Source organism: Corvus moneduloides, chromosome 8, assembly GCF_009650955.1.
Source record: "Corvus moneduloides isolate bCorMon1 chromosome 8, bCorMon1.pri, whole genome shotgun sequence".
Classification (NCBI taxonomy): Eukaryota; Metazoa; Chordata; class Aves; order Passeriformes; family Corvidae; genus Corvus; species Corvus moneduloides.
In genome coordinates, this window is record NC_045483.1 from 8,849,435 (window position 1) to 8,877,063 (window position 27,629).

At 43.9% G+C, this 27,629-nt stretch overlaps 1 protein-coding gene across 26 annotated transcripts in view; it reads right to left on the reverse strand.

Annotated features, from left to right (window-relative positions):
- The window catches only part of TCF7L2 (transcription factor 7 like 2), a 173,647-nt gene that overhangs the window by 107,153 nt on the left and 38,865 nt on the right, over nt 1-27,629 (reverse strand). For 23 of the 26 annotated variants that reach the window (XR_004241554.1, XM_032116317.1, XM_032116315.1 and 20 more), the window contains exon 4: nt 4,438-4,539. The exons of the other annotated variants lie outside the window; for them this stretch is intronic. Coding sequence is in view for 22 of the 23 variants with exons in the window: in XM_032116317.1 (XP_031972208.1) it covers nt 4,438-4,539 (102 nt within the window). In the remaining variant the exon portion in view is untranslated. The remainder of the gene's footprint in view (nt 1-4,437; nt 4,540-27,629) is intronic. 26 annotated transcript variants of the gene reach the window in all.

Sequence of the window (27,629 nt, forward strand, 5' to 3'; positions counted from 1 at the left end):
AGGCTGAGAACAGTCAGTACATTTCAGATGGGTTTGCCTTCAGTTTTGCTTGTTGTATTGTGTTTTGAAAAAACATTTTTACTTTCTTAAAAAAAAAAAAAAAAGGAAAAAAATAGATACACTACTGCACAGTCATTCTTTGTTCTTGGTGATTCAGTCTACTATATGGCTGTGTTCCTTACACATTAGGCCAAAAAGTACTGGAAGTCCTCCCCCCAAGGTTAACATTGACATTTACTTCAAAATGCAGGAATTTTTTAAACCCCTTACTGTTTTATAAGGAATATGTTGTACTGAGCCACCATCATCTTGGGTTCTGAATGTTTTTGCTGGGTACAAAGGAAACTAAAAGCAAGTCTTTGCACAGCCTGAAGGAGGCAGGATGCCAGGACTGGTTTTCACCCACACTCCTGCCCAAAACAGGGTATGGCTGAGCCAGAGTATTTACTTCGCAGAGAGCAGGGAAGAACAGCACTGGTTTTCTCCTTAAGGTTGTAGGAATGCACACAGATAAAAATGCTTTTAAAGGAGCTTGCTTTCTGCAGTGAGCAGATTTCGGAGATCCTTGCACAGACATGCCTTGCTCATTTTCACTTGCCTGTCCAGGCTGCAACAGAAAATGTTCATGTAAGATGAACATTTGAGATGGGATACATCACCCATCTCTCATCCTTATCACCATGCCGGCAGTACACATGTGGATCAGATCAGGTGCACATTGACCATGGGATTTCAGGACAACTAGCACCCCATTCCCTGAGGGCAAGGCACCCAGCTGGAGTCTGCTTTACACCCAAAACTTCCTGCTAAGACTGTTTCACAAAACCTTAATACCTTCAATTAAATCTAAGGTCAGAAAAGAAAGAGAGGAAATAACTATAAAAAACACTTTAAAAATATCCCAGCCTCATAATAGTACTATCTGCAGACTGAATTCAAAATTTTGACCTAGCAAGCTTAATAGTATACTATTAAAACAATTTTTCCCCCAGTTTTCTTTCACCTTTGGACACAGATAAGCAGCATGACTGTGCCAGAGCAAGATGCAAAAAGTCTTACCAGACGAGTGAAGCACCTAAATGTAAATAAATGCACTGGTCTTAAATGGAGCCTCATGCTGTACCTTCCTCAAGACCTACTGAACATAATTTCAGTTTAATATTCTGTTTCTCATTAAGGGCCTTGCAGACTCCCTCAAGCACTATGAAAAAGCAGTATTAACCCAGTCCTTGGCACTGGGGGCAGCAATCCAGCCAAATTATTCATGCTGGTCTTTTGCTTCAATTTTTGTAGTCTTAACTTAATATTCTTAAACAAATCTGAAAGGAGGATGGCTGACGAGCAGAATAGATTTTACTTAAGACATTACAGACGGCCATGTTATACAGCCTTGAGTCATTACACTGAACTCCTAAGGGGAGTTTCATCGGAGCTGGGAGTAAAGGCTGACATGGAGCTTGTGGTTGTCACAGCCAAGCACTGAGAAGAAAGGGTGTTAAAAAGAGAAGGAAAAAAAAAAAGGAAGGAAAAAAAAGGGGGGGGAGAAAAAAGAAAGTGAAAAAAAAAAGAAAGTAAAAAAAAGGCAAAAAAAAAAGCAGGGGGAAAACCCAAGCCCCCCGCACTCTCCCTTTCTCTCTTTGTAATCCCGCTATGAAGATTAGCCTCAAATCCTTATTTCAGAGATAGGGGAAAGGTAAGACGTGATTTGCAGGTGTTAGCATTTTCCTACAGATCTTCAGGGCAGCCCAACTGATTTGAAGATGAAAAACTGGCATAGGTACACTTGATGGATAGACTAGACACAGCAACCAGGGTAGAGAACCAGTTTCTATCCCTGCACATTACACTTGCACAGAAACATCAGGATGCCCGTGAAATACCCATCACTGTTCCACAAAAAGATTAACTGCGTTTTCACAAATGGGTGAAGAGCCCTGTGCAAGAGCAGCCAGGTCCCAGGTGCTGTGGGCAGGCACAGCAGCAGCAATGGGGACACCAGACATACCTGACACATCCCAGGCCAACTGGCATCTGCAGCCACTTCATCTCCCCCGAATACCATTACCCTGTCTAACTTTGTTTACCAAAAAATAAGACCATTTTCACTCCACAAAATAACGTGGCCTGGGGTCGGTGCCAGGAAAAAGGGTGGGAAAAGCTGCCCCTTACTTATACATTTTAACAGAACAAAGCAAAACAGTTTGCTGCTAGAAATAAACATTAAACCTTGCAGAACCTCCCCCCCTCCCAAAAACCCACCAACCTCCCCCTCACTCCCTCCTCCACCTCCTCTCCCTCCAATATTGTAAGTAGCACAAAAGATCACATTACAAATGCCAGCTGTGGCTCTTTCGGAAGGTGGCCTCCATCTCGGAGGTAGTATATGTTCCTCATGGCCTAAGTGGTTGCTATGGTAAATATGCTTTTTATTGAATAGCAGAGTGAAACAGCTTTTAAAGAGACCCATAAGAACCCCATAAATGGTCAAAACACAAAGCAGATCAGCCTCCCTGGAAGCAGGTTTCGCTTCATTTTCTAAAATGATTGTGATTTTTGAACCCTTTTTGTATATTTTGTTGACCACTCGTCTCCACCTCACCCACACCTGGGTGGAAGGGCTGGAGAGAGTCTGGGGAGCTGAGACCCCAGTCAACCCCCTCAGCACCATAAGCTGCTTTGGGTTTTAAAGGTAAGTGTCCGCTCTCCTCCAGGGCAGGAGGCTTAGGGACAGTGGATGCTCAGCATTCGGAAGCTCAGGTGATCCAAACCAAACTCAGCCTGCCCTCCCCAGCTGCAACCATCCAGGAGAAGCCTCTTGCTCCCCCCTCCATCTCTTCCTACAAGACTGACACCACTCCACCACACCAGAGCCCTGGGAACATTCCCACCCCCTGTCAGTCCTCTAGCACAGCAGTAAAAAGAAATGAATTAAAATAGGAAAGTTTCTCTAGTTCATCTCTTATTAAGAGTAAGATGATGGCAGGTTTTGATGACTGTAGATTTCTGAATAACCAGCCACATGTCTTTTCTCTGATCTCTTCCTCCAGTGACAGCCCAAGTGGACAGGAAGGAAAAGCAAAGTCATTCTGAAAAAGTGAAGCAACCAGCACTAGGTAGCAACTGGGCAGATACCAGTCTTGTTCCAATTGCTCTCTGATGGATTGAGGGATGGTTTAGAAGCTATGGATTCTAAAACATCAGAAATCTTTTTTTCTTTTTAAATAAAGAACTATGACACTCGTAGCAAAGGGCTGACAATTCTCAATTTAAAGAGACAACAATGGAAAAAGAAGCTCCTCAAAATGCTTAGTATAATTGGAGATTTCTAGCAAAACCAATGTGTGCCTTGGATGATCTACCAGCTATGTCAGCTTTAGACTATAGAGCAAAAAGTAAAGAATGAGCAGAGTTTCTATTCCTGGTATTTACCTTATCATCCAATGGTTGTAAAAAAGTTTCAAAAAAAAAAATCATGTTAAACTAGATGATGAATTACTTCAGAAGAAATATTCTGATCTACTACATGCCATCTTCTCCAGAGGTAAATTTGCCAGATGAATAGTCAGAGCTAAGATGTGCCTTAACAATAAATGGCATTGACACTGGCTATGGGTGAGGATGGACCACTGCATATCACCTCTCCTGCAAATCACCACATAAACAAACCATTTCCTCCTAGATCTCTATGGATGCTACTTTAGAAAGTAAAATAAACCCCCAAACCACTCTCATGTAAATTTGTACTGAACATTGCAAACTCAACACTGTTTTCACAATAGAAGCACACAAAAAATTAATCAAGAATTCAAAATTTAAGTTAGAAATTAATAAATAATACTATTTTTAAAAATACTACTCATTATAGAGTTTTATATCTTGCAGGTAGTAGTAAACATTTGATATCACTGTTTATACTAAATGAGAAGTCATCACAACACAAAGGGACATGTGCTTTGTTAAACTTGGCTCTTTATTTTGAGCCTTCACCCAGGTAAAATGCTGACCAACTCTCACAAACTCTCATCCAAGATTTTACAATAAGTAAAGATTTCTTTAGGTAAAGGACATAGAATAGGCTTGGTTTTGATTTTTCTACTGCTTTCCAGACAGGCTCTTGACTCTCTTCACTTCAACACTGTCAGATGTGTAAACCAGCCTGATTGGACTCCACTGCCACTACGTAATTCTGCAGTGTGTAAATTCAGAGCATTTTTGGCTCCCTAGTCTCCTGCAAGGTACATGGATGATAATTTCATAAACAGCCCAGTGATAAAAAAAGTATTCCCTCCTTTTACTACAGGCTTGTTAGGGATTTGTTTGTTTTGAAGTGTTTCTTCTTTGGTCTGTGTAAAAGAAAACTGATGACAACCAATGCCATTAATGTCAAATGCCTTTTTTTTTTAAACAAAGGAAGAACATCTTTCTGTGTTTACTTACAACAATGTGTGCTGGAGATGGAGACCTAGCATCCTTGAGGGCTTGTCTACTCTGAAGGCTCCCTGCCTGAACATCAAGCAGTGGCCATTTCATCTGTAGATACTGGATGGAGGAAACAAAAATGGGAAAAGAAAAATGAGTTCAGAAAAGAAAGGCAAAAAAAATAACAAATCTTAGGTAACATGGATAAAAAAGTATAAATTAAAACTTATGCAAGGAACCGAAACAAAAATTAAGACAACCTTACATGTTTGTGGAGACAAAATCTGTGCAGAACTAACAATTTCATACCACTCTGTTACAGTTCAGGAATAAAAGAAAATAAAACAGATTGCAAAGACAGTATTACATTAATTTTACTAATTGTAGCAAATCTAGAAGTAGAATAAAACCCACAAAGAAACAAAATAGCATAACCATGGAGAGGATGGGACAAGGGAAAAGGTGGGTATCAGTGTCAGCAGAGGGAAAACATATCATGAGTTAAGAATGTGATCTCATTACTGTATGGGTCATCTGTCAGCCTTCTTTCAACAAATGCACCAAGTCAACTGCTCCAACTCCCCAGTGCTGTATGAGCCCTAAAGGCAGAGCACTACCCCAAAAAGACCCAGCACTGCTGGGTCTTGGCACTGTTTTTCTCTACTTTTCACCATTTCTGGAAGACACCATAGATTCTCTTCTTGCTTATCTTCTGTCAGCCAACCCTGGCTCAGGGACAGCCACAACTGCTCTGTGGCACTGCCACCAGCAGACAGGCTGAACACACACAGGTGCCATGTCTGCAGCATATGGGACATTGATTCAAAAGCAAGAAAAGCTTCAGCTCGCTGCACCAGAAGCGCTCGACTCTGGTCTGAACAAGAGCAGGCCCACAGAGGAATCAGTTATCCCAAACAAACTTCTGGGCCATACAACTAAATATAATTTCAGCCCAAGCTTTTCTCTCTGCATGGTGCTGTGCTGTCCCAATTAATACAGGCTAATACGGGACTTCTAAAAGCCCTGTATCATGCTGGAAGAAATGTGTATGGCCACATACCTTCAGCCCCCTCCCAGAACTAAGAAAAGCAGCTGCCCACATAGATCAGGCCACTGCAGAAGCTCCCGTTTAGCACTAGACTCTGGTTGACCTGACAGATCTATTCCTAGAAAATACCCACTAGAGAAATAGTTATGTTTACCCATTCTTTTTTTTTTTTTTTTTTTTTTAAAGTAAGAGTAATCTTGGAGAACCACCATGCACAAACAGCCCCCGCCACTCCAGGAGAACAACGGAAGCTGCATCTGAATCTCCATGAAGGAAGGAAGGAGATCTGGTTCCATGCTTTCAGCACATCACTATCACATTTGCTCATGTATGCAAAACATTTGCTCACATGCAAGGCCTGTTTGCTGCAAGACTCTGGGCACTGAGGTGCCCAAAAAGCAGAAGCCAGTGGGAGGATGTGTTATCAGTTCCCATCACTTGGAGGGCCTGAGTTTTCCAAGCTACTGGAATGCAAATAAACAAACCCATACTCTGGATTTGTGCCCCATATGAGTTCCTCAAGTTCCAAGAAGTCTTGTTTTTATTCATGCTCACATTTGGGATTTGTGCAATGTGGACCAGAATGTTTCAGCACTTAAAAACAAGAAATAAAACCCAAACAAACCGGAACTAGACTACCCGTAAGCAACATTTCTAACTCTTACAACTCGATTGCAAGCCTCCAGATATTTGATCACTTGCACCAAATCCCTGCTCTTCAATATATGTGACCACAACATAAATTTTAAAGTTGAGATGATGTTAAAGCAACTTTCTAACCCTTTGCGGTTTCAAGAAAGTGCGTAAAAATGCAACCCGAGTGCGCAGAATTTGGACCCAAAGCCTAAGCCAACTGAGAGCTTTTTAACTTGAGGGGAAATCTGATACATTTCAGATTTGCAGATGGCACTATTAAACAAGACAACTGCTACATTTTTAAAAGTCCACCAGTTTTCTTAGACAGCAATCGAAACACCACCATGTAGAGGGGCACATGAATTTACAGAAAGGGTCCTGATGGGTCACAGCTACTACTGGCTTTCTCGGGTTTTCCAGACAACCAGTGAAGTATTTTTCCCTTTTTCCAAGCAAAATGTCCTCACAGGATGTGTGCATGACTCTGCTTCCAAGTCCACAACTGTTTTGGAGACCGAGAAGCTACCACTGCCACAGCTGCCCCTACAAGAACATGACAGCTCCAACAGTGGCTTTTCAGGGAACAGCCACCAAGCCATTAGCCACAAAAATAAACCCACCACCTTCATTTTTCCATGACCATTCCACAGTCACAAGCAACCCTGGAATATCCCTACAACCACAACAACCTGTAAGGAGCTCAGGGCAGCAGCTGTCCTAAAACATAGGCCATGAAACACGTGGGCTTCTCTGAGACTGCCCCAAGGGCAGACAGAGGCATTGACAAGCAGCAGGGGTGAGCTCACAGCAGACCCCATCCAGTCAGTAATTATTGCAGGGATTACAAAGCCTTCAGGACTGTCAGTTCTGCTGGTTTTTACTAGCAATAAATTCCATTAGAAGAAACAGAGCAAGAAGGCATGGTTGCTCCCACTCCACCTCTATCCCACAACAGCCTGTGCCTTCAGCACATACTTTCAGCTCCTACACCAGGCTGACCTAAGGGCAAGATGAACGTTTCAGAAGATCTTACTGTTACACTTTGTTTTTCTCCTTTTAAAACCCTTAGTCTGGACTCTCAGTAAAGCCCTTCTCTTACCCACTCCTGGCAAAGAGGATCCAGGAAGTCTTACAGTGCAAAGGCTAAAGCACAAACAGCTTCTCTTGGATATGCACATGAAGCCTAGCAGGAACAGTCCAAACCCAGAGGGCTCAGTTTTGCACACAAGCACAGACATGGACAGCTTCCATTTCTACCAGTGGATAATACACCAGTGGGAGACAAAATAAAATCAAATAACTGGGCCCAAGGGAAAGCAGTAACGCACAAGGGTTGATAAAGCAACTTCCATGAGCTCTACCAAGTGGCCAGGATCCAGAGCAGCCTCCCAGCCCCGCCAAGGGCAAGCTGTTCTGTCTGTCAGATAAGCAGAGGGAGCCAGAGTCCACAGCCAATGCCCATGTCAAGCTAGTGAACCCACAGCTTCAACGGCAGGATGTTTGCAAAAGCAAAAAAGTCCAATTTGCTGGATTCAAAATGCCAGCCCTGTTGATAAAGTATGAAATATTAGCATTGTTTAAGGTGACGAGCCTGACTCAAGGCCTCCTCATCCAAGAATTGTCATGCCTGTAACACAATATTGATGTGGTGGCTTATAATTCTTACTTTACATAAAAGCTTCATTGTGTGCCAAATTCAATCTCCACAGGCTACCTGAGCCACAGATTTTTACAAGTCTACATTTCAGCGCTGCGAGTCTACAATACACATAATTTTCAATTATGTTAGGGCAGAACAGGATCACTGCCTATATAACATTACTGGTTGGAGGAAATGAGACTCAGCCCTACTGCCGAGAGAGCTAACTGGATCCAGATGGCGGCCGAGCGCGGCAGCCGGCCCAGGGAGCGACGTCGCAGCAGCCGCCCCCTCCACAACTCTCTCTTTCCCACTGGAGGGACATGCCAAGCCCTTGCTGGGGCTGGGAGCTGCGACAGGAGGATGCTTGGGCATGGGGGGAGTTGCATCACCACGGGGAACAGGAGGGAGAGCCGTGATTGCTCTTGCAGGTTTACTACTGCTGCCCTACGCTATGGTATTCTTATTAAAAAGGAGAAAAATGAAGTCCTGCTACAGCAGAGAGGTAAATCCTTTCCTTCCTCGAGCAACTAAATAGCAGGAAATCCTCTTCTCTTGGCCCTAAATGCAGGTTTGAGCCAGACAGTTCCTCTGATTTGCAGGGAGTCCACAAAAATCCAAAGCTGACTTTCTCAGTCTTCTGACACTGCTTTTACATTTCTGCACCGGGCAGCTGGGAGGGGGGAGAAGGGTAAGAGGGAAGGAAATTCCCACCATCCTGCTCCTGGAAATGCTGGACACCCACTCACTCCTCTCCTGCTTCTTGTGTCTCAGTGTGAAAATCAGGACTTGCCTGTACAAACACTGAACTTTTCAACAAATTAACTCTAACAAATCTGTGCAAATTATTTCAGAACAAAACTGTTGAAATGGGCTCTGCTGGCCTGCTTTTAACATTTTTTTTAAATAATGTCATCGTGGTGCAAGTACTTTATTCCCTGTTTAACAATATGATCTGATGGGGATCATTAGCATGTGTGTGTTTAAAAAAAAATAAAAAAAAGTTTTATGGCAAGTCTCAGAGAGCTTAAGCAAAATAATTGTTAAGCTCCAGGCCTCCACACAAGAATTAAAACAAGTATGGGGCGAGCGTACTTGAGAGAAACCAAAGCTTTTAAAAAGGCTGTTAAATTGTCAGCACAAGGGAAAAGGCAAATTATTTGAATGGCCCAGATTTTTTTTCTGTAGAAAGGAACAAAAAAAACCTCAAGAACCTCCCTACACATCCACACCTCCCATCTACAACCAGAGGGTCCTGCAAAGCACAGACCCGCTGGGAGCAGCTCTGCAAAGCCACCCCCCAAAGCAGCCACCTTCCTGAGTACTGGCTGGGCAAACAAACATCTTTCCCAAGTTTTCACAGCAGAGTTGGTCAAAGGCAGCTGAACTTCATATCCAGCACTAGAGGAGTTTGCTGGAAACTCTTACTCAGGGCCAGCAGCTGCCCCACAGGCCGGGGCTGGGCTCGAAGCGGTGCAGCCACGAAGGAAAGGATGGCACTAAGCTCACAGGTGTTTCCTGCACCGGTGTCCAACCTGGACCTGTCCCCTTGTCACACTATTGTTTTCACTGCTAGATTGCCCTACAAGTGATGTTCTACAACATACAAAAACATAAATGCAGTAAGAAAAAAAAAAGCCATATTTTTAAACAGAGGGAAAGCTGCACAATGCTTTCCAGCTCAGGTTTCCTGCAGCTGGAGCTTATTAGCTCCCAGGAACTGAAACAAGCAGGAGAAGGGCTCCTGGAGTCAGCTTGATGCCACTGGTCTCCAGTACCTCCCCTAACCATTGGACCACACCTCCAAAGCCTGCACTTTCTCCCTGGATCTCAAATAGAAATATTCCTGATCCTAGTTGTGCTGTTAGTCTCTCCCTTGGCCAGCAACACAGAATCACGTGAAAGTACACACCTGGATGTCAACTTGAAGGTCAGGAGTTTCTCCAATATTTAGCTAGAAGTTCTTCTGGGAGGGAGCATCTAGACAAATTTTAACCAGATATAATCCAGCAGCAACACAGGAGATCACAGGGCTGAGGGGAGAGCTGACATTTATGGGGAAGCTGATAGGAACAAGGATTAACAACCCCATAATTGCTCTCTACAGACAAAAAAAATAGTTGCAAGAGGATACTCATCTTGGTACCTACAAAGAAAGGTCGGTCACCTACTAGTGTCCCCACTTACATCAGAAGCAAAGCCTCTAAAGATTTAAATGTAGACCCCCAGCTTCTTCTCCATTGCTTAATTTACCTCAAAATCCTATTTCTGGTCTTCAGTTATCACTGTTTGTAGAGGTGTGTTGTGTGAGAGCAAAATCTGAAGGATTTATTTTCAATAACTGAAGGAAGCTGTTGAAGGAACTTTAAAAAGGCCTCCTATTCCTTGCAGATCTGCAATGTCTGGAATTTTTGTATGAGAAGTAATAGACACCACCCACGATGCTGAGTCCTTCTACAGAATATGTAATGCACCACCACGAGGCACAGGGGAGCTGCTCAAAACAAAAGCAGCAAGGTTGATTTCAATGAGACCAATCCTTTCCACACAAAAGATTTCCCCAGAGCATTCAAGAAATTAAAGCATAAAATTTTAAAACATGGAAGTATTTATCATATATTTCCACTATTTTTTTTTTTAAACTAACGTCATCCTTTAAATTATTGCAACATCGCAAAAATAAATTATTAAGTAAAATACATAAATAGGGGAAGAGTGGCAAAAAACCCAGGAACTGATGTTAGGTACCTGAACTGACACATGCACATAAGGCATTAAGTCCTCTTCAAAATCTAAAATGTCCTTTAATTTTCCCATTACTGAGAATTTAAGTGACCTTGTTTCCTTCCTTTCCAGTAATACCCAGGAGTCCCTGACACTGGGACCTTGACTTGCCCATTTCAGTATTTCGCCTGTGCCTTTGTCACATTGCTGAGGTGCTGCTAGGGCAGAAAAATGAGACAGCTGAGTCCTCCACTGGCTGAGAGTTAGAGAAATGCGTTAGTGATTAAACAGCCCAAGATTATCTCAAAGGAGGGATGCCTGGAAGCGGAAACCCTGGGAATCTGGAACTGTCTCAACTGAAGGCACAGAGCAAACTAACGTAATGGGCAAAGAGGATGCCCTTTTTGGAGTGGGGTAAGGCACAAAGCAACATCTTGAGCCCCACAGGCGCCTCATCAACTGCAGTTCGCCTGACTGGAGATGTGGGAACGTCCCAGAAAGACCAGATCCTGTGCTTTCTCCTGACCTAATCTCCAGGCTCTTCTCCTCCATCCCAGAAGAGCACGCGCAGCTCTTTTCCTGCATCCCAGAGGAAATGCAATGGAACAGCTCCATCCCATTCCTATTCCCAGGCATCACCCCCACTTGCACAGGTTTTCTGTACACAGTGATAAGGGTGCAGAGGAGGCTGCCGTGGGAGAGTTAAAGAGAATAACCAGAAGCTTCCTCAAAAATTATTGCCTATGAAAGTTCAAGCAAATGCAGATAATTATTTGCTCATTCTGACATGGATGAAAGGCATTCTTGACATCAGTTCTACTGAAATACTGAAGTAAGATAGGTTTTTTGCTTCTACTGAAGGCAAGGTTGGTAGCCTACAGCTGAGCTCCAGGATAGTGACACCGAGCATGAAGAAGTAAAGTAAAGGCTAATCAGCTACTGCAGGAATTTAAAATAATTTTTTTAGCTTTACAAGAGGAAGAGTGTTCATGTGACATAGAAGCACAGCATTACTTTCTGCCGTTCACATGGTATCTCTGCAAAGTAACTGCAGGCTATATTTCTCAATCTTGGGTGGGGCTTGGGAAAGCACCATTACTTTTTTCACATTTAATTTGAAAGACCCCACAATCCTCGCTGCACAAACCAGCAGGTTGGCTGAGGACTATTCAGATGTGTACAAAGTGCTGTTCCAAAAGACAGGCACAAATAAAAGTGTAATTTCAACCAGGGAACAAGAACAAGCATTTTATCTACTTTAAGCCAGGAAAAAAAACCAACTTAATTTTTAAGCTACTTTCCCCAGATTTTCTCTGCAACGTGTTCTGCTGCACTTAAGCATAGAGTTTCCATTAGATAAAGAATGGGACAGTCATAAAATCTCAAGAAAGTCTTTCTGTAAGTACATCTTGCTTGGACTCAAAGTTTAACCAGCCTCCAAGATTCACCAAACAATTTGATGTACGGGCACACAATTTCTCATCCTGGCAACCTCCCAGAGAGTGAGAGAACAATTGGTAACTAGTGTTTGCATGAAGTCCAAGAATGCATTTTATGGTCTATAAAATATAATTCCTTTCCTCCCCTTTAAATTAAGACAGTAAAGATATCTGACATCATGTTAGAGACAGAGATCATGGCACTGAACTACCTCCATTCTAACAAAAGGTCTGCTCCAGGGGAACCCTGCCTCCCTTAAAACTTTTCAACTCTGGTAAAAGCATAGCTCTATTTGTAAAGGAGGGGCTATAACTTTAAGTTTTGAAACTACTTAAAAAAAATTTTTAGAGGAAAAGCAAGAAGAAAAACCCTACAACACAACGGTGCTCAGTGGTCATGAAGCTTGCTTCTGCTTTAATGATGCAGAACATGTCTGCCCTGTCCTGCTCCCCACTCACACCACACATGGATCTGTAGCACAGGACAGCACAGTTGTGCAAGGAGCAAAGGGAGCCCTCCAAACCTGCCCCCATCTTTCCCTTCACTTCCACCACTTGGAGTCTGGAATGGGAGCTACATGTTTCCTAATTATGGGAAGCATCAACCAGGCTCCTTCAGTACCCTGGTAGTGAAGCCCATCAGGAAGTTCATCTCTACATGCCCATGATGCTGAACTAGTGCCATTTTCCACTGCATGTATTTGTGTGAAGGTAAAAAAAAAAACCCAGACATAAAGAGACCTATCTTTGTACAACTCTGTCCTGTATCAGTCATAGAATCATGGAATGGTTTGAGTTGGAAGGGACCTTGAAGATCATCCAAAGCTCAAACATTCCTGCCATGAGCAGGGACACTGAGATCAGGCTGCTCAGAGCTCCATCCAACCTGACCTTGGATGGGGCATGCACCATTTCTCTGGGCAACCTGTGCCAGTCCCTCACCAGCCTCACAGGAAAGAATTTCTTCCTAATAGCTAATCTAGACCTGCCCTCTTTCAGCCAAAAAAGGGTTGATTTATAAAGTGATTGGCACCTCCAGCTAACAAAAGCCAGCAGAGGCATGACAAAGGCATGACAGTAAAAGGATGCTCTGCAAGACAAGTCCCCCTCCAAAGGGGCTTCCTAAATGATCTTTGTTGGGAGGAGTTTCTTCACTCTTTGATCCAAATTCTCATCTCAGATCTTGTGGAGTACCTGTGAATGTGTGGCACGGGTGGGTGAGAATCCTGAGTAAAAAGGTGCTACAGGAGAATTTAGGAGTTTGCTCATTATTGTAACATGGCCTAAGAGGGTTTTACCAAAAGAGTCATACTTTCTTCCACTGTTGGGTAAGTGAAACTCATGACTCTAATCACTACCACAGAAATTCCTGTCGATGTAGCAATTCTGAGTGAACTGCTGGGAGCCACTCTCTAGTAAACCCAGCAAAATTTCATACCAAATTTCCTGTCGCCTCCCTTGTGGTTTCCATGTGTGATTGGGCCTTCAATGAAACAAGGGGTAACTGCAGAATAGATGGCTCCAAGGGTTTCAGGCCCTCAAGAAAACGAAGTACTTGCAAAATTCTCTTTCCCTAGGGGTGGAAACTTTTGTCTTTTTTTTTTTTTTTTTTTTTTTTTTAAGTTAACACTAAAATGTAACCTTAAGGCAACCTCAGGAAAAAAGTGCTGGAGATAAGACTGGAACCAGCAATATTCTGACCTCCTAGGAGAAACTGGGAATGTTGCTGTTGAGGTTATTTTATTTTTCAGAAAGGCCTGCCTTAGAAAAAAACTTTCCACTGCATCATGTCCTGGTCCACATTCCTTGCCATAATCTTTTAGCTCAGATATGTGGAGATGTCTTTGAAAGATGTAAAAAGAGGTACAGAGTCCCCTCAGCTAATTGTGCTGGCCGAGAAACAACACTTGTGGGCTGGGGTAGGATTTGTGTCAGCCTGACCTTCTGCGAGACCAGCTACTCCTCTGAATAAAACCCTCTTGCTGCCTCTGCCAGAATCCTCCTGCCACTCAAGTATCATCTTGCTGTAACAAATTATTCCTAACCCAGGATTATGACTCTTTCCAAATCCCTCCTAGAGAGCCGGGAAAGAAACGTTCCCTTCCCAGGATTTGGAACCCCTATCAATAATCCCCCTTTTTGCTTCTCTGATGGCACTAGGTCCTGGGGACAGCAAGACTGCTGCACCCATTTTCCTTCCAAATAAAAGCTGGACGTCTCAATCGTCCATCAGAAGAGGAAAGATGAAGGTTTGCCTTCAGATATCCATGGAAAACACACCCCATCTGGCCAGAGGGAAAGATGACTCCTGGCTAAGTGGGAAGAATTATATTTAGGCGGAGGACTAAGTGAATCATTTGGGATGAAAGCAAAATAAAACAAATGAAGTATTCACTAAATCTGTGCTGTCACCTCTTGTTCCTGGGCAGCCACCCCGTGTATTTATTTTCTGGTTTCCTCCAGCACCACCAAAACAATGCAATATGCATTTAGGTATTTAAAAGAAGTATTTTTAAAAATATTCTTAGTTGAATCATCAGCCACACAAACTCTTCCTCAAGAACACATAAAATGTTGTTTTTTCTTAATAGAGATGCAGACAAAAAAGATGTTAAAACAAATATGGCCCAGAATTGACACCATTATGCATTACTTTTCCCCCATTTAAAGGGCACCCCCAATGAAAATAAGCCAAATTCCTGCAAAGCCCAAAGAAATCGTGTCATGTCTTTAGAAAGTCAGGCTGACTTTTCAAGTAACTTTTGGTTATATATTAAATATAAGCAACTTTTGTTGAACTGGCATAGTTTGCAGACTTAAGACGCACAAAAGACACTACGAGAAGTTTTGAAGAAATGTGGGCTTTTTGTTTGTTCAGAGAGAAAAATTTTCCTCAGTCAAAAAACTACACTGCCATATCCACTCCCTGAGCTGAAAAAATCAAATAATGTGAGCTAATACGAAATAATCCTTTCAGCTTTAACAAACTAGAAAAAAGAAAGGAAAATGCTCTTTTTTTTTGAACATCAAATTGAAATCATACATTCATCCATGAATCTATAGAAAAAAAAAAATTTCTGCTGCACAGGGAAAAATGCAACATGCATGAGCCTGCATTCTTCCCCTCCAAGTGTGGGTGGAAGAGAAGCAGGAGGGGAAGTAAAAAACAAAATTTAAAAAAAAAATTGGAATTTAAAAAAAATTCATGTAGAAACAGTGGCACCAGCAGCTCTGCAATAGCTCATGTCCTGGAGGGACTCTGCCCCATGTGCCAAATTCTTGTGGTTGTGGAAGAGGTTTGTTTTGGAGAGGTGAGGGTGGCTGTGCCGCGCCATCCAGCAGCGAACACCCAACTCATGGCCGCGGGGAGCGCAGCCCGCAGACACCACACGCCCGCGCTCCCGCATCTGCATCTGTCACACTTTCATGCCACAGCCCCAAAGCTGAAACAAAGGAGTCATCAGAGCAGCCCTGAGCGTATAAATCTGTAAATAGCCGAAAATGTTGCTCTTGTTGCTAAATATAGTGCAGGGATTTTGAACTGGCTGGCCTGCAAGGCAACTTTTGTATTTATTTATTTAAAGGACCACGATTTGGAAACACTGAGTGTTTTTTAAGCTGGTTCGTGTATATATGTTTGCTCTCTCTGAATATTAATATGCAAAAATAAATTAAAATAACTTAGCAGGTAGTAGAAAAACAACTTCCATGTAAAGGAGTCAGAGGGCTGAGCAGAAAGACGTATTTGACTTTGCAGTGGGAGCAAAATCTCCTCCAAGGATGGTAAATCAGGTTCATATAGAATTAAATACAGAATAGCTTCAACAGCGCACCCTGATACAATCAGCAAATGCTCTGCTTCCTGTGGGAGCTCTCCCCACGATTGTCACATTCCTGCTCAGCCATGGGAAGGGAGTGATGCGAATGGCAGGGCTGCCCAGGAGAGGGGAGGAGAGGTGCAGCCCCTGGGCTAGGGAACGCCTGCAAAACCCCACACACCACGGCAAAAGAGGGATGCAGAGCTACTCACCCTGCCAAAGCTGGCACAGGGATGCCCGTTTGCTACTAATTCCTGGCAGCTGGGCACCAGCTCACTCTGTGCCTTTGCAGGAGGGTGAGAGCCAGGGGTGCAGCGAGCCTGTGCAGGAGGGAAGGGCAGGACTTCCCAGGAAGGGCTCTAGGATGGCAGCCGAGCCCCAAACCACTCAGGAGCCACTGCAACAGAGCACTCACCTATGGGATGCTCTATGGGATGCTCTCTGGAAGCCAAGGGCGCAACCCTGGACCTAGGGCAGCAGCTCAGGCACCAAGGGGATGGGGTGATCCCCACAGAAGCTCAGGACAAGGGTGGGGGAACACACCAAACCCTCATGGCTCCATGGGGAGAACCACAGCCAAACTGGCAGCACCGGAGCCTTCACATGCCTGTGCCAAGTGCCCTGGACCCACAAGTGCCAAATGAATATTTTAGGTTTTAGCCTTACCTGCAACTGATAAAAAAACCCCAGTAGCTATTCGAGGTTTGTTACAGCTGTACAGCTGTCTTAAGAAAAAAGGGGGAAAAAAAAAGCTTTTTCTTAGCAGGGAGGGGGGTGGAAGGGGCTGCATCGACAGCTCCAGTAGCCAGAGGCACTTTGCAAGGAGGAAAGTAGAACTCACGATGTGGGCAGGCCTCGGGTTTCTGAGCCTCAGGGCACATCCAAGAGACACAGCGTATTTACTGAACAGCCGGGAAAGCAAAGGCTCCAGTCTTACAACATTTTATAATCTCATTGTGGACGCTTATATTTTATAAGTATTCGAGGTTGAGGAGAGCAGGGCGGGGAGGGACACAAGAAGCCACATTAGCTGTCTAGTGGGGTTCTGAGAGGCAGGTTTGTTTTTTAAAGATGAGGTAGGATGACTCCATATGTGGGTAATTATAAATGAAGCGACTAAGGATCAATGAGCTCCCTTTCATAGCAATCGCTTATTTATTTATTTTAAAAATCACGACACAGCATTTCTGTTCTATTTCCAAGTCAAATTTATCCTAGGTGGAATCAGAGGAAGAAAAACCAGGTTCCTAAACAGATTTTTTGAGAGCATTAATAGACTTGAGAGCATCTGCACAGGACAGTAAGTTGAAGTCAGCGTTTCTGCATGCTGCACAGCCAACCCCATAACCTCAGGAGGGAACTTTCATCTCCACAGACCCGCACACGAAAGGTCATTACAGTGCACCCTGCTCCCACTAAGGAGCTTACCTCTCACACGTAACATCAGGCTTATTAAGCAACGTGCGATGATACAATAGCCGCTAATCTACTGAAAATTATTATTCCTTTCCTCCTGCCCCCAAGCAACACAGGGATTTGCAACATGCTGGTCTGTAGGATGTTACCTGAAGGACAGAGGGAATGAGAACTGCCCTGCCCTCCCCATTCCCTGGGTGATCCCTCCCCTTGATTTCCAGTGAGGCTGTCAGGGGTAGCCCAAGTATTGTAGAAAAATTACTCTGACTGAGTATGGGTTTAATCAGAATAAAAAGTTGTATTTATAAAGAAAAAGGAAAAAAAAAAAAAAAAAAAAAGAAGGAAAAAGAATTATTTCTCCAGCAAGCAGGAGAACAGCAAAAGAAAAATGCAGGAGCTCAATGCAATCATCCACCACCTCTTTCCATTGGTCCAGGAAAAGATTGGCAGCTCCTGCAAGACCTGCTTCAGGCTGTCATTCTGTGGAGCTGGATGTTTTGCCATCGCTTCTGAATGATAATTGGCTCAAAAATTAACACGCCTCAGTGTCCCTGTAGAAAGAGCCCTGTGGTCTCATCCAGTGGGGTCATTACGCGCCCGAGCATTCCACATTTCCTCGAGAGGGCACGAATGGCCTGAACTCCCACACACTTCAGAGCAGTTAATTCACTCAACAGGGCAAAGTATTCAGGTCAGGATTTTTCCAAGAAGCCATACGGACCTGGGTGCCTGATTGGCTTTGCTCCGTTGTGAATCCCATCCCTTGCACTGGTGAGTGATTTAAGACCCACACTGAAGCTCTGTTCAAGGGGTCAAAAATTTGCAAATAATATGTGACTAATACTTTTTCATTTTAGAAGAAAACTTAGAGAACTTTGAGTCATATCAGAAAGTGCTTTTATTCTCAAAGTAATTTTAAATCTCCTCTCCCCATTTATTAAGGCCATTAACTCTTCTCCTTGTCTAAGTCCCTTATTTTGTTCCAGGAAGAAGAAGAATACTCCTCTGTCTGGGGACTGACAGTACCCATGGTGCACCTCTCATATAAATGTGTTTGAAAAAAAACCAGAGTCCTTTGGTTTTACTTTACTACAGAGTTAACACTCACATCAATCATTCCACATACGTACACACCAAAATACACAGCAGACAAACACATACCCTATCAGTCCTGCATAACGATGCTTTAAACTTGTAAATATAATACATCAGGCCAATCCATCCACAAGTGTCAAGAACCTCAGGGAAGTTACTGGAGTTTTCAGTCTTTTGTCCCTTAGAAACTCTGATTACAATATGATCACCACCAAGGCCAAATTAGCAACTACTTGTGGCTATATTGTGCTGTACCTCATACCCCAAGCCATGCAAAATCATACAAAATTCCCTACCTTATTGCAGTGCAAAAAAAAAAAAACAAACACAAAACCAAAATCAAAGCAACCTCCCCAGACACACAGAGAATAGAGAAGATGGCAATGGAAAAATGGATGGTGCAGTCATTCGCCCACACACATCAGGAGCATTACAAACAGAAGTGAATTTTAAAAAATCTGGGGAAGTCCATACTATCTACTGTATGCTTAGGCAGGGAATGGTTAGAAATTTAATGATCTTAATTTTTACTAAAATAAGGGGGAAGACAATTGTTTGCCAACAGACTTCAGCTAAATCATTTTGAAAATGAAGAAAACCCAAAAATGACAAAGCAAGACAGCTGCAGGGACAGGGCTGCAAGGGTGTGGAAGAGACCACTGCCAGAGCTGGTACCAAGTAACTGCTCCCCAGCCAGCCAGCCGGCTGCTTTCCCCATGCAGGAGGCATTAAAAAAGAAAAAGAAGAAAAACCTAACAAAATAAAATGCCAAGGCTGCCCTTCATTAGGGCCTAGATTAATTGTGAATGCAAATGAAGCCCTTCTGCAGCACTAGGGTCCATTTCCAGGGAAATGTGTGCACCCGCCTCTGTTTACTCCGGCTCCAGCAATGCTGCACAACCTTCAGTCAAGCTATTAACTTGAACGTTGAACTTCACAGCACTGGCTGTCTTTCTCAGCCATTCTTTTGATGTTACCTCCAAAGCAAAAGATCAAAGACTTTGAGTGTGGTGAGGGGAAGTCCCAGGCTCTTAGCCTACCAGCCTGTGATATATGTTAAAATCCTGGCCAAAAGAGAGAGCGAAGGGAAAAAGAAAGGAAAAGCTAGCGAAGAAAGCGTTCTGGCAGAGCGGTGACACAAGGAAGCAGTGCAGCAAAATCCACATGCCACGTCTACCTGGGTTCACGACCCTAAAAAGGGGGCTTGCTTCTCTGCCCTCACGCTTCCTGGCAGTGCTGGGTTGCTCCCCAAAATCTGCAGCCCCCAACACCCCTCTGCCACGAAGCCGCACCTCACGCGCTGCCCAAGACTCGTGCCAGCAGCGCGTTCCCAGGCAGAGAAGCATCCCCGGCTGCTACGTGGTGCCAGCCCACAAGCTCAGCAGGACAGGGAGAGGCAACACAGGATTGGGGCTCTGCGAGACATCGAATTTCCATGTCCACCACAAGCTCCCAGGCCATCCTGAATGAGTCACGCAAAAATAAACCCCTCGCCTCAGCCTTCCTGCTTGTAAAACGTGGATAATATTGCCCTGCCAGGATAACAGCCTATTCTTCCTTGTGGGGCCCCGGCAGGCAGCAGTGCTAAAGGCCGTGCTGCTATCTGCAGGGTCCAAGTCCACACACCCCCTCACGTGTCACCACACCCCAGGTGGCAGAAGGGAACCCACAGCCACAGGGACAGGCAGCTCCCCCATCCCAAAGAAGGGACTGCGTGGCAGCAAGGCGGCTTCCGCCACGGCTCACCACCGTCAGCCGGGAGCAGATCTGGATGCCTTTGGGAAGGCTGGTCCTGCAGGAAAACATCTAGAAAGTAGCCATTTTCCCAGTCTCTCAGCCTATGTTTGTTTGTTGGGGGTTTGGGGGTTTTCTTATGGGGTTTTCATATTATTTTTATTTTAGCCACATGTTTAGAATGGGACAGGAAGGGGGCGATCTTTTTTTTTTTTCCTTTTTTTTTTTTTTTATTTTAAGATTCTGTCCAATTATTTTCCCCTTCCTGAGCCTTTTTTTGGGTTTATTTATATTCCCATAACACACAACAGCATTCCAGATTTAGATGGTGACACTTGGTTGACACAGTCAAAAGTGGATCCAGCGCAGCCTGTCTGCCAGACCAAGCCCCTCATCCATCAGCCGAAGTCCTTTTACCGCAGGGTCATGAAGGAATCACGGACTGTTTGTCATTCCTTTCTACCAATGTCCCTCCTAACTCTAGAAACCAAAACCCTCTTATGCTTGTCAGCTCCTCCTCTTCCCCACCCCCATGAATTCAGCTCTTGGCATTCACTAGCGTAAAAAGCCATGGGATTCAAAACAGAAATTCTTCAAAACAGAATTCATGGCATTAAGCAGTAAGTAGGATATTCTGATTTTATTGTACTTTACTTACTCCTACTTAGCTCTAATCCTCACTCCCTAGACAGAGGCTCGCTCTCGCTGTCAGCGAAGTCGATAGGAATTTGGCTATTGACTTCAATAGAAGTGGGATCAGTTCCTCACATCTGTTGCACAAGGCAAGCAATATGCAGAGCAAAAAAGAAAAATAGGTGGGGAGAGAAAAACAAAATGGGAAAAAAAAAGAGAGAAAAACCTCCATGCTGAATTGTGAAATGAGAAATGAACACGAATCAGGACTGCACGTCACAGTGGCAGGGGACCTCCAAATCTGCAAACCAACATTATCAATTCCTAGACCAATTCCTCCTTTCAAAAAAACGCAATCCAAACAACTTACGGGGGAAAAAAACCCCCAAAACACAACAAAAAAAATTACTCTCCAGTCACAGATTCTAATGCAAAAGGACCAGCTGATCTGTCCAGTATAGCTTTTTCATGCTGAGGAAACCCTCAGCTCCCTTCCCAGCCCTCTGCTCCCCTGAGGTTTGGAGCACAGGGAGAGAGGAACGGGCAGGCAAACGTGAGGAGATGGCAGGATCCCAGCCTGCAGAAGATGGAGCCGACGGAGCAGTGCGAGAAGTCAAGTCCTAGTTGCTGCTCCACAGTGTGAGCAGGATCCAAAATAAACAAGACCTAGATCTGGAACGTGATCCTGCCCTGCGTCACAGCCCCGCGATAATGCACCAGGAGTCAGGATTTCTTGGCATCAACCACGCTCTCAGCAATAAACAAGCCAGTTCTCTAGAGCTACAAGGGATGCAAAGGGAGTCAGGGAAGGAAGGAAAGGGAGAACAGGGAAAAAAGAAAGATAAATGAAAAAGAATTAACTGTGTATGAGCCAAAAAAATGTATGAAATGAGTATGCAGAGAAGGAATTCCCAAAACTGGGATGGGAAGAAAGAAAAGGAGATACAGTAACAAATTTTATACACCTCCTACCTGCAGAGATACTGTTCAAGAACTCGGCATCTTTCTCTTTGTGATAAATTAAGGGTAGCAATGATAAATGATAACTTACACAAGATTCAAATTCTGCACCTAAATCTCCTTAATATCACCAAGAATTTCAAAATTCTCTTTAAAAAAATACAAAAGGTAAGTAAATATGTAGCAATCTAGCTGGTTCTCCAAAAGTCCCGAAGTCTGCTCCCTATGCTCCATGGCAATCCGAACAGCTACTCTCCCTCTCTATTTATATACTCCATTTCAAGTTGTGGTTCTTACTACGTGCAGCGTTTTCACCATGCCAGAAAAATCACTTAGCTTGGAAAAAGCCAGAAAGAGAATGATGAAACTGGGAAGAAAAAGAAGGCAGGGACAGTATTTTGCTAAAAAAAAGCAAGGATGGCATTTGCTCTCAGACAGGAGCTAACATAGTGCCTGTAAGTCTCCGATCCACCCAAGTACTTAAGCACCTGCTTAACTTTTTAGGTGGAGCAGCCCTGAAGGTTGCAGTGTATTTCAAGGCGCTCCAAGGCATGGTGGATCAGTGTGAGTGGTGCTGGCCGAGTCGCTAACATTTACTGACTGCACATATGGCACAAGAGGCTTAAAGCTGCACAGCAAGTGGCTTTCAAAACCATCAGACCTGCAAAGAAAAATCAATACAATTTGCTTCTAATCACCCAGTGTTCAAGTCAGGCTTTTTATTGCTGACCCACCTTCTTGCTCTCCCATCCCCCCGATCCAAAATTCCCCGGAATGCTCATGTATTGGCACCGAGGGAAAACCTAGGTCAGGGCACAGGGATGTGATGGGAACCAGAGGAGAGTGTCACATACCGCTCACTCTAGCACACTGTAAAAAGTCACCCCCTGCAACACAGAAATTCTCACAGAATTAAATCCCTTATAATCCCATTTAGCAGAAACAAGGTAGAGCAGTATGCTGGTGCTTAAGACATTTTAGTCTTAAAGAAAGTACATTTTGTTTAAAATAAAAAAAAAACCAGCCCAGTCTTCCCTTGAAAAAAACTTGAATGGAAGGCATTTTAAACCAGAGTTTCAAACTCCTCTGCAAAGGTACTTTTTGTTTGCTGGGGTTTTTTAAGGAAGTTACAAGGAAGAGAATAAACCATGGAATATTTTCACTCTTTCCAAATGCGATTATTTTTATAGTGGCCCATATACGTGCTGCCTAGTTCATATGCACAAATAAATGTACTGAACTAATATTAAAACAACAACCGACTACAGTGAGACTTAAAAGCATTTTCTATAAGACTATACAAATACAAGCAAAATAAAACGTATGCTGCTTCCTAAATTAAGGGCTGCTAATTGTGTTTACAACTTCTTTCCCATTGGGAAATGCTATCTGTGGTCCAGCAGAACACCTTCTCCTCTCCCCCAGAGCAAATGACCTACCAACTAAGTACCAGCTTTATACTCAAGTTGGTCAAGTAGGTTTTTGCTTAACCCACAGGCATTTTTCATATTTCAAAGTTTCTATTAACTCCCTACTGATGTACCCTAAAAGAAGTTTTTAAGGGCTTGGAAGCACATAAATAAAATAGACTTTGCTGGACCAGCACAGATGAATTGAAAGTCTTTCACCTGCAGTGGTGGTGATAAAAATTTTAGATGTAGCTGCACACATGGCCCCTCCATAGACTTCAGATAGCCGTGATTTCCAGCCATTCAGCAATCTCCTGGCCACTGAGCTGCCTCAGTTATGAGACAAGCATCAGGACAGGACCTGGGGTTTGGGCTGGGTGTTTTGGGACTTGGTTTTCTGGGTTTTTTTGGTTTGGTTTTTTTTTTTTTGGCTGTAGTAAAGCCCTCTTTAGCTGCAAGGCTGAAAGAAGCTGCTAGCCTGTACAGTGATGATAAGAAACCTGGAAGAGGAGAGGGAGATGGCAAGGAAGAAAATCTGGGAGGAGGGAGAGAGTGACTTGATGTGAAACCCTGAAGCAGAAAAATAAAGGTCTGCTTCAAAGCTAATACTGTGTACTAACCCTTCTGCCCCTGTTTGCTGTGTAAGGCACACACCCGGCTACAGACAGACTGTGCCTGCAAGGCAGGAACTCTGAAGTAGTGACCAGAGCCTCTGCTGTTTTACTGATCAAGTTCAAGCCACTAAAAAATGGATGAATGCAAAACTGACCCATTCTCTGTGGTGTTGTGTCAGCCAACACAGTCTGAACCAGTTACTGTCCCTTTTTAGCTCCCTTCTACTAACTTTGCATAACAAAAGTTGATAAAACCAGACAAAACAGTAAACACACATGTATTAGTATTTTTTCCTCCTTATGTCTCAAAGTGTTTTCCACATCTAAATGGAACTCCCACTGCAGTAAAGTGCCTAACTGCAGATTCTGTTTAAAGACTTACTACAGAGGATCAGGTCACAGCTCTCATGAAATATCCAGCAATTAACTCTTTCTGTAAAGTTAATTTGGCAAAAGAACCTTCAATCCTGCTTTCTCCTAATACAGCTTTCTGCTCCAGCCCCCGCAGCACATGTTAAGCTGAGAGCATTTTAGGTACTTGTCTGTGCTACAGAGCCACGATAAATTGAGTATTGCACAGCTGCATGAATGAAATGAATATATGGATCAATTTAAAGTATGCTAACATTAATATAAGGGAACTCCTACAGATAATCCCAAATTTTCTAATCCCTTACACTTTCCACCTATGTGAAAGGATTAAAACCCCCAGTCACAAGACCACTCATTTAGCAGAGCACGCTCGCTGCAGCCTCGCTGAGCCCTGCACCACTGCTCTCCACTCAGCTGTGGGTCCCAGTGGGTCAACTTTGTACTGTTCTCCATCAATAATCCTAACCAGACCTTTACCTTGTTAGTACCAGTCTGTTTCATTCAGCCTTTTCTAGGGTCGCTCTTTAGATGCATTTAAAGTAATTTTCACCACCTTCCAGAGCCCCACTGCCCTGGGCAATCACAAACTCACACTGAGCCCCACAGAGGGTGAAACACTGGGCAGTGCTCACCATTGTCACCACTACCAAGAGCGGCGTGGAACAGCTACCAAAGGCACTGTGGTAGCACTTCTCTGCAGGAAAATGTTTTCCCTCAAGAAAGAGATGTCAATATACTGAGAAACACATAGATTTCATACAGGAAAAAGGAAGGGATGCTGATCTGAAAAATCAAACAGATATTCTCCATATCCCTCATTAGAGACATGAGGCCATTTCCACTTCAGTTCTGCTCAGGGGGGATTTCTCATACATTTCACATGCAAACATCCCAGTGAAAGCAGGACTTATGAAAAGACAAGAAAAAACACACCATATCCTCAGCAGCTTAAGATCAACTTTGCTAGCATTCACTAAATATTCTTGGGAATCCTGCCCTGTAGCCTCTCATGCAGAGGCAAACCCTTCTCTACCATTTCCCAGACAGATATCAGAACCCCAGAGGAATGCAGCACAGACCTTTTATTTCTGCTCCCCATGATATGCAGCAGGTCTGAACAGCAGAAACATTGTTTGTTTGTCATTACAACTTCTGAATATATTTACAGAAGACAAACCAAGTAAGATTATTATCAGAGCATTAATCAATTGTCAGCAGACACTTTGGAAATCAACACAACCATTTGTTATTCTGGAGCAAAAAATAGAAAAAGGAAAAGTTTTCTTTGCGGTGTGACTCTGCCTCATCAGCTTTATTCATTTTTCCCAAATCACATGGTTGCCCACAGCTGCCATCAACTACTTTCGTTTCAATTTTGTTTTGATTCTGTGATTTTAATTCCTCCTTTCCAATAATGGTCAAAATTGCTGGCAGAAGCAATGCCACTGATAATACTATCTCCCAAAAAAATCTCACCTGATTAACTCTGATGAGCGCATTTTCACAGGGATCTCACGTTTATTTAACACCGTTCAGGCAGATGGCGAGTACCAAGGTGATTTACAGGTAGTGCTAATAGATGCAAATATGCTTGGCCAGGAAGCATCAGGTACAGACCATCCAGATACAGATACAGCACATAAACATACAGGCAGCAAACATGCCAAAGCCATGTGTCTTGGAAACACTTTCCTTAGTGGTCTGATGGCTGTTACTGGCTCTCTGCAGCATCACAACTACAACCCCCCCCCAAAGAAGTGTAGAGATGTCCTATAAATGACATCAAACCAAAGAAAGACCAAGATAAAGACTACTGTAAGGAAAGTCCCCCTCACATGTTTGATTCTACCTCAGCATGTAGAAAACAAAACCCACAAAATTTATCCAAATATAAAGGTCTGTGGACAATTCTGGTGAATTTGGTAAGGAAACAACTCTGTTGTTATCCCCTCAACCAAATCCTACCATGTGCATGGAGGGAGGAGAAGTGGGGTACCGATGATCAACCTTGTGCTTGTGCACTTGCAGTTATTAACACAGAATGTGTGAGCAGATGGGATTTTAGAGATGCAAAGTATTTAACTGATGAGCAAATGCTTCCTCTTAACCAAGGCATGGATTTAATTCAACTGCCAATGTCACCTGGGCTGCTGGAAGCTGGGGAAGCTTGAGTTCTTCACTCAGATGAGGAAAGCAGCCAGACCTGTCCAGGATGACCAGCCAAACTGCCAAAGCCCTTCCTCCTCATCCTCTCAATATTTCCTTATTCAAAGGACAGTTGTAGGAACTTTTCATTGCCAGCTCTCCTCTTTTAATCTCATGATAAAAAGCCAGGCATGGGAGACTTAGAAGATTTTTTTAACTTTAAAAAAACCCTATATAGTACTTTGATTTAATTTTTTAATACACTTCCCACATGATCTCCATCTCCAGTAATTCTCTGGTACTGTCTTGCACCCGTCGAGCAACACACTCTCTAAGCCAAGATCTATTTAAAGACCATTCCCATGAGTAAAGTACGCTCAGCTCCATTCTGCATAGGGCCAGGACAGAGGAGAGGGAGTTTGAGTGGTTTGCTCCAAAACTGAAAACAGGAAGTTTGTGGCAGAGCTGGAAATAGATCCCACACCACAGTTCTCCATCACGTGCATGGCCCCATGCCACCCCCAGCCTACCTCCTACACTGGGTGATGTTCTGCACTCTGCAGAGGCCACCCCCTTGCCATGTGGGGCTTTGGGCAGGAGCAGGATCTGTGACAGTGGGCAGATCTGGGACCCACCAGGGCAGGCAGCATGCCAGCAGCAAGGCCGACCCTCAGCAGCCACAGCACCAGTGATGACAAACGAGCGGGGTCTCAGGTCCCTGTCCTGCAGCGGAACCGGCACTGCCGCCGTCCGGGCACGGCAGGCTGTTCCCACTCCAGCATGACTTCCCCACCACTTGCTATTCTGGGATATTGTCCTGCTTTTGAGGCTGGGAGAAAAATAGCCTCAAGTACAGCAGTCCCATTCAGCACCGCTTCCCCTCTCGGCGCTCAGGTCACAAACGTAGCAGGTCAGGTCACACAAAATGCTAATATTAGCAGATAACAGGGACATTTTTAAACTACTAAATTAAACTAAATTTGCTAGGACAGGCAGGTCATTCATCAAGTTATCCCCTGGTTTACTCTTTTTTTAGCTATTGAAACAGCCCACAGCAGCACAGTTCCAGCGTGAAGCCCAGCCAGCACAAAAAAGTGGGATGTTGGCAGGGTGAAGCCAGGAACACATCACTTTTTCATGCACCATCTCACTCTCCATCCCAACCCACATCTTCTCACTAACTGCCTTTCTCCCCAGCCTATTGGGATGGAGAGATGGCACCTTGGATAAAGCTGCCTCCCGTGGACATGGAGGGTTGGCCATGCCCAGCAGCACCTGCAGCCTCCAGGGCACAACTCTCCCATATCTGCACCTCTGGGGCCAAGGAGACCCATGCTAGCACAGCAGGGCCCTTACTCAGAGAAGGGGTCACTCTCCAAAAATGTTTCCTTGGATAAATACTCCTGAATGACTGTGGAAACAAAAGGGAGGAAGTCAACTGTATGCTGCCCATACACGTTGATAACAATGGGTGTAAGAAAAATGAAAGCAGAAGTCCCCAGGTCTTTGTTACCAGAGGCTTCACGGT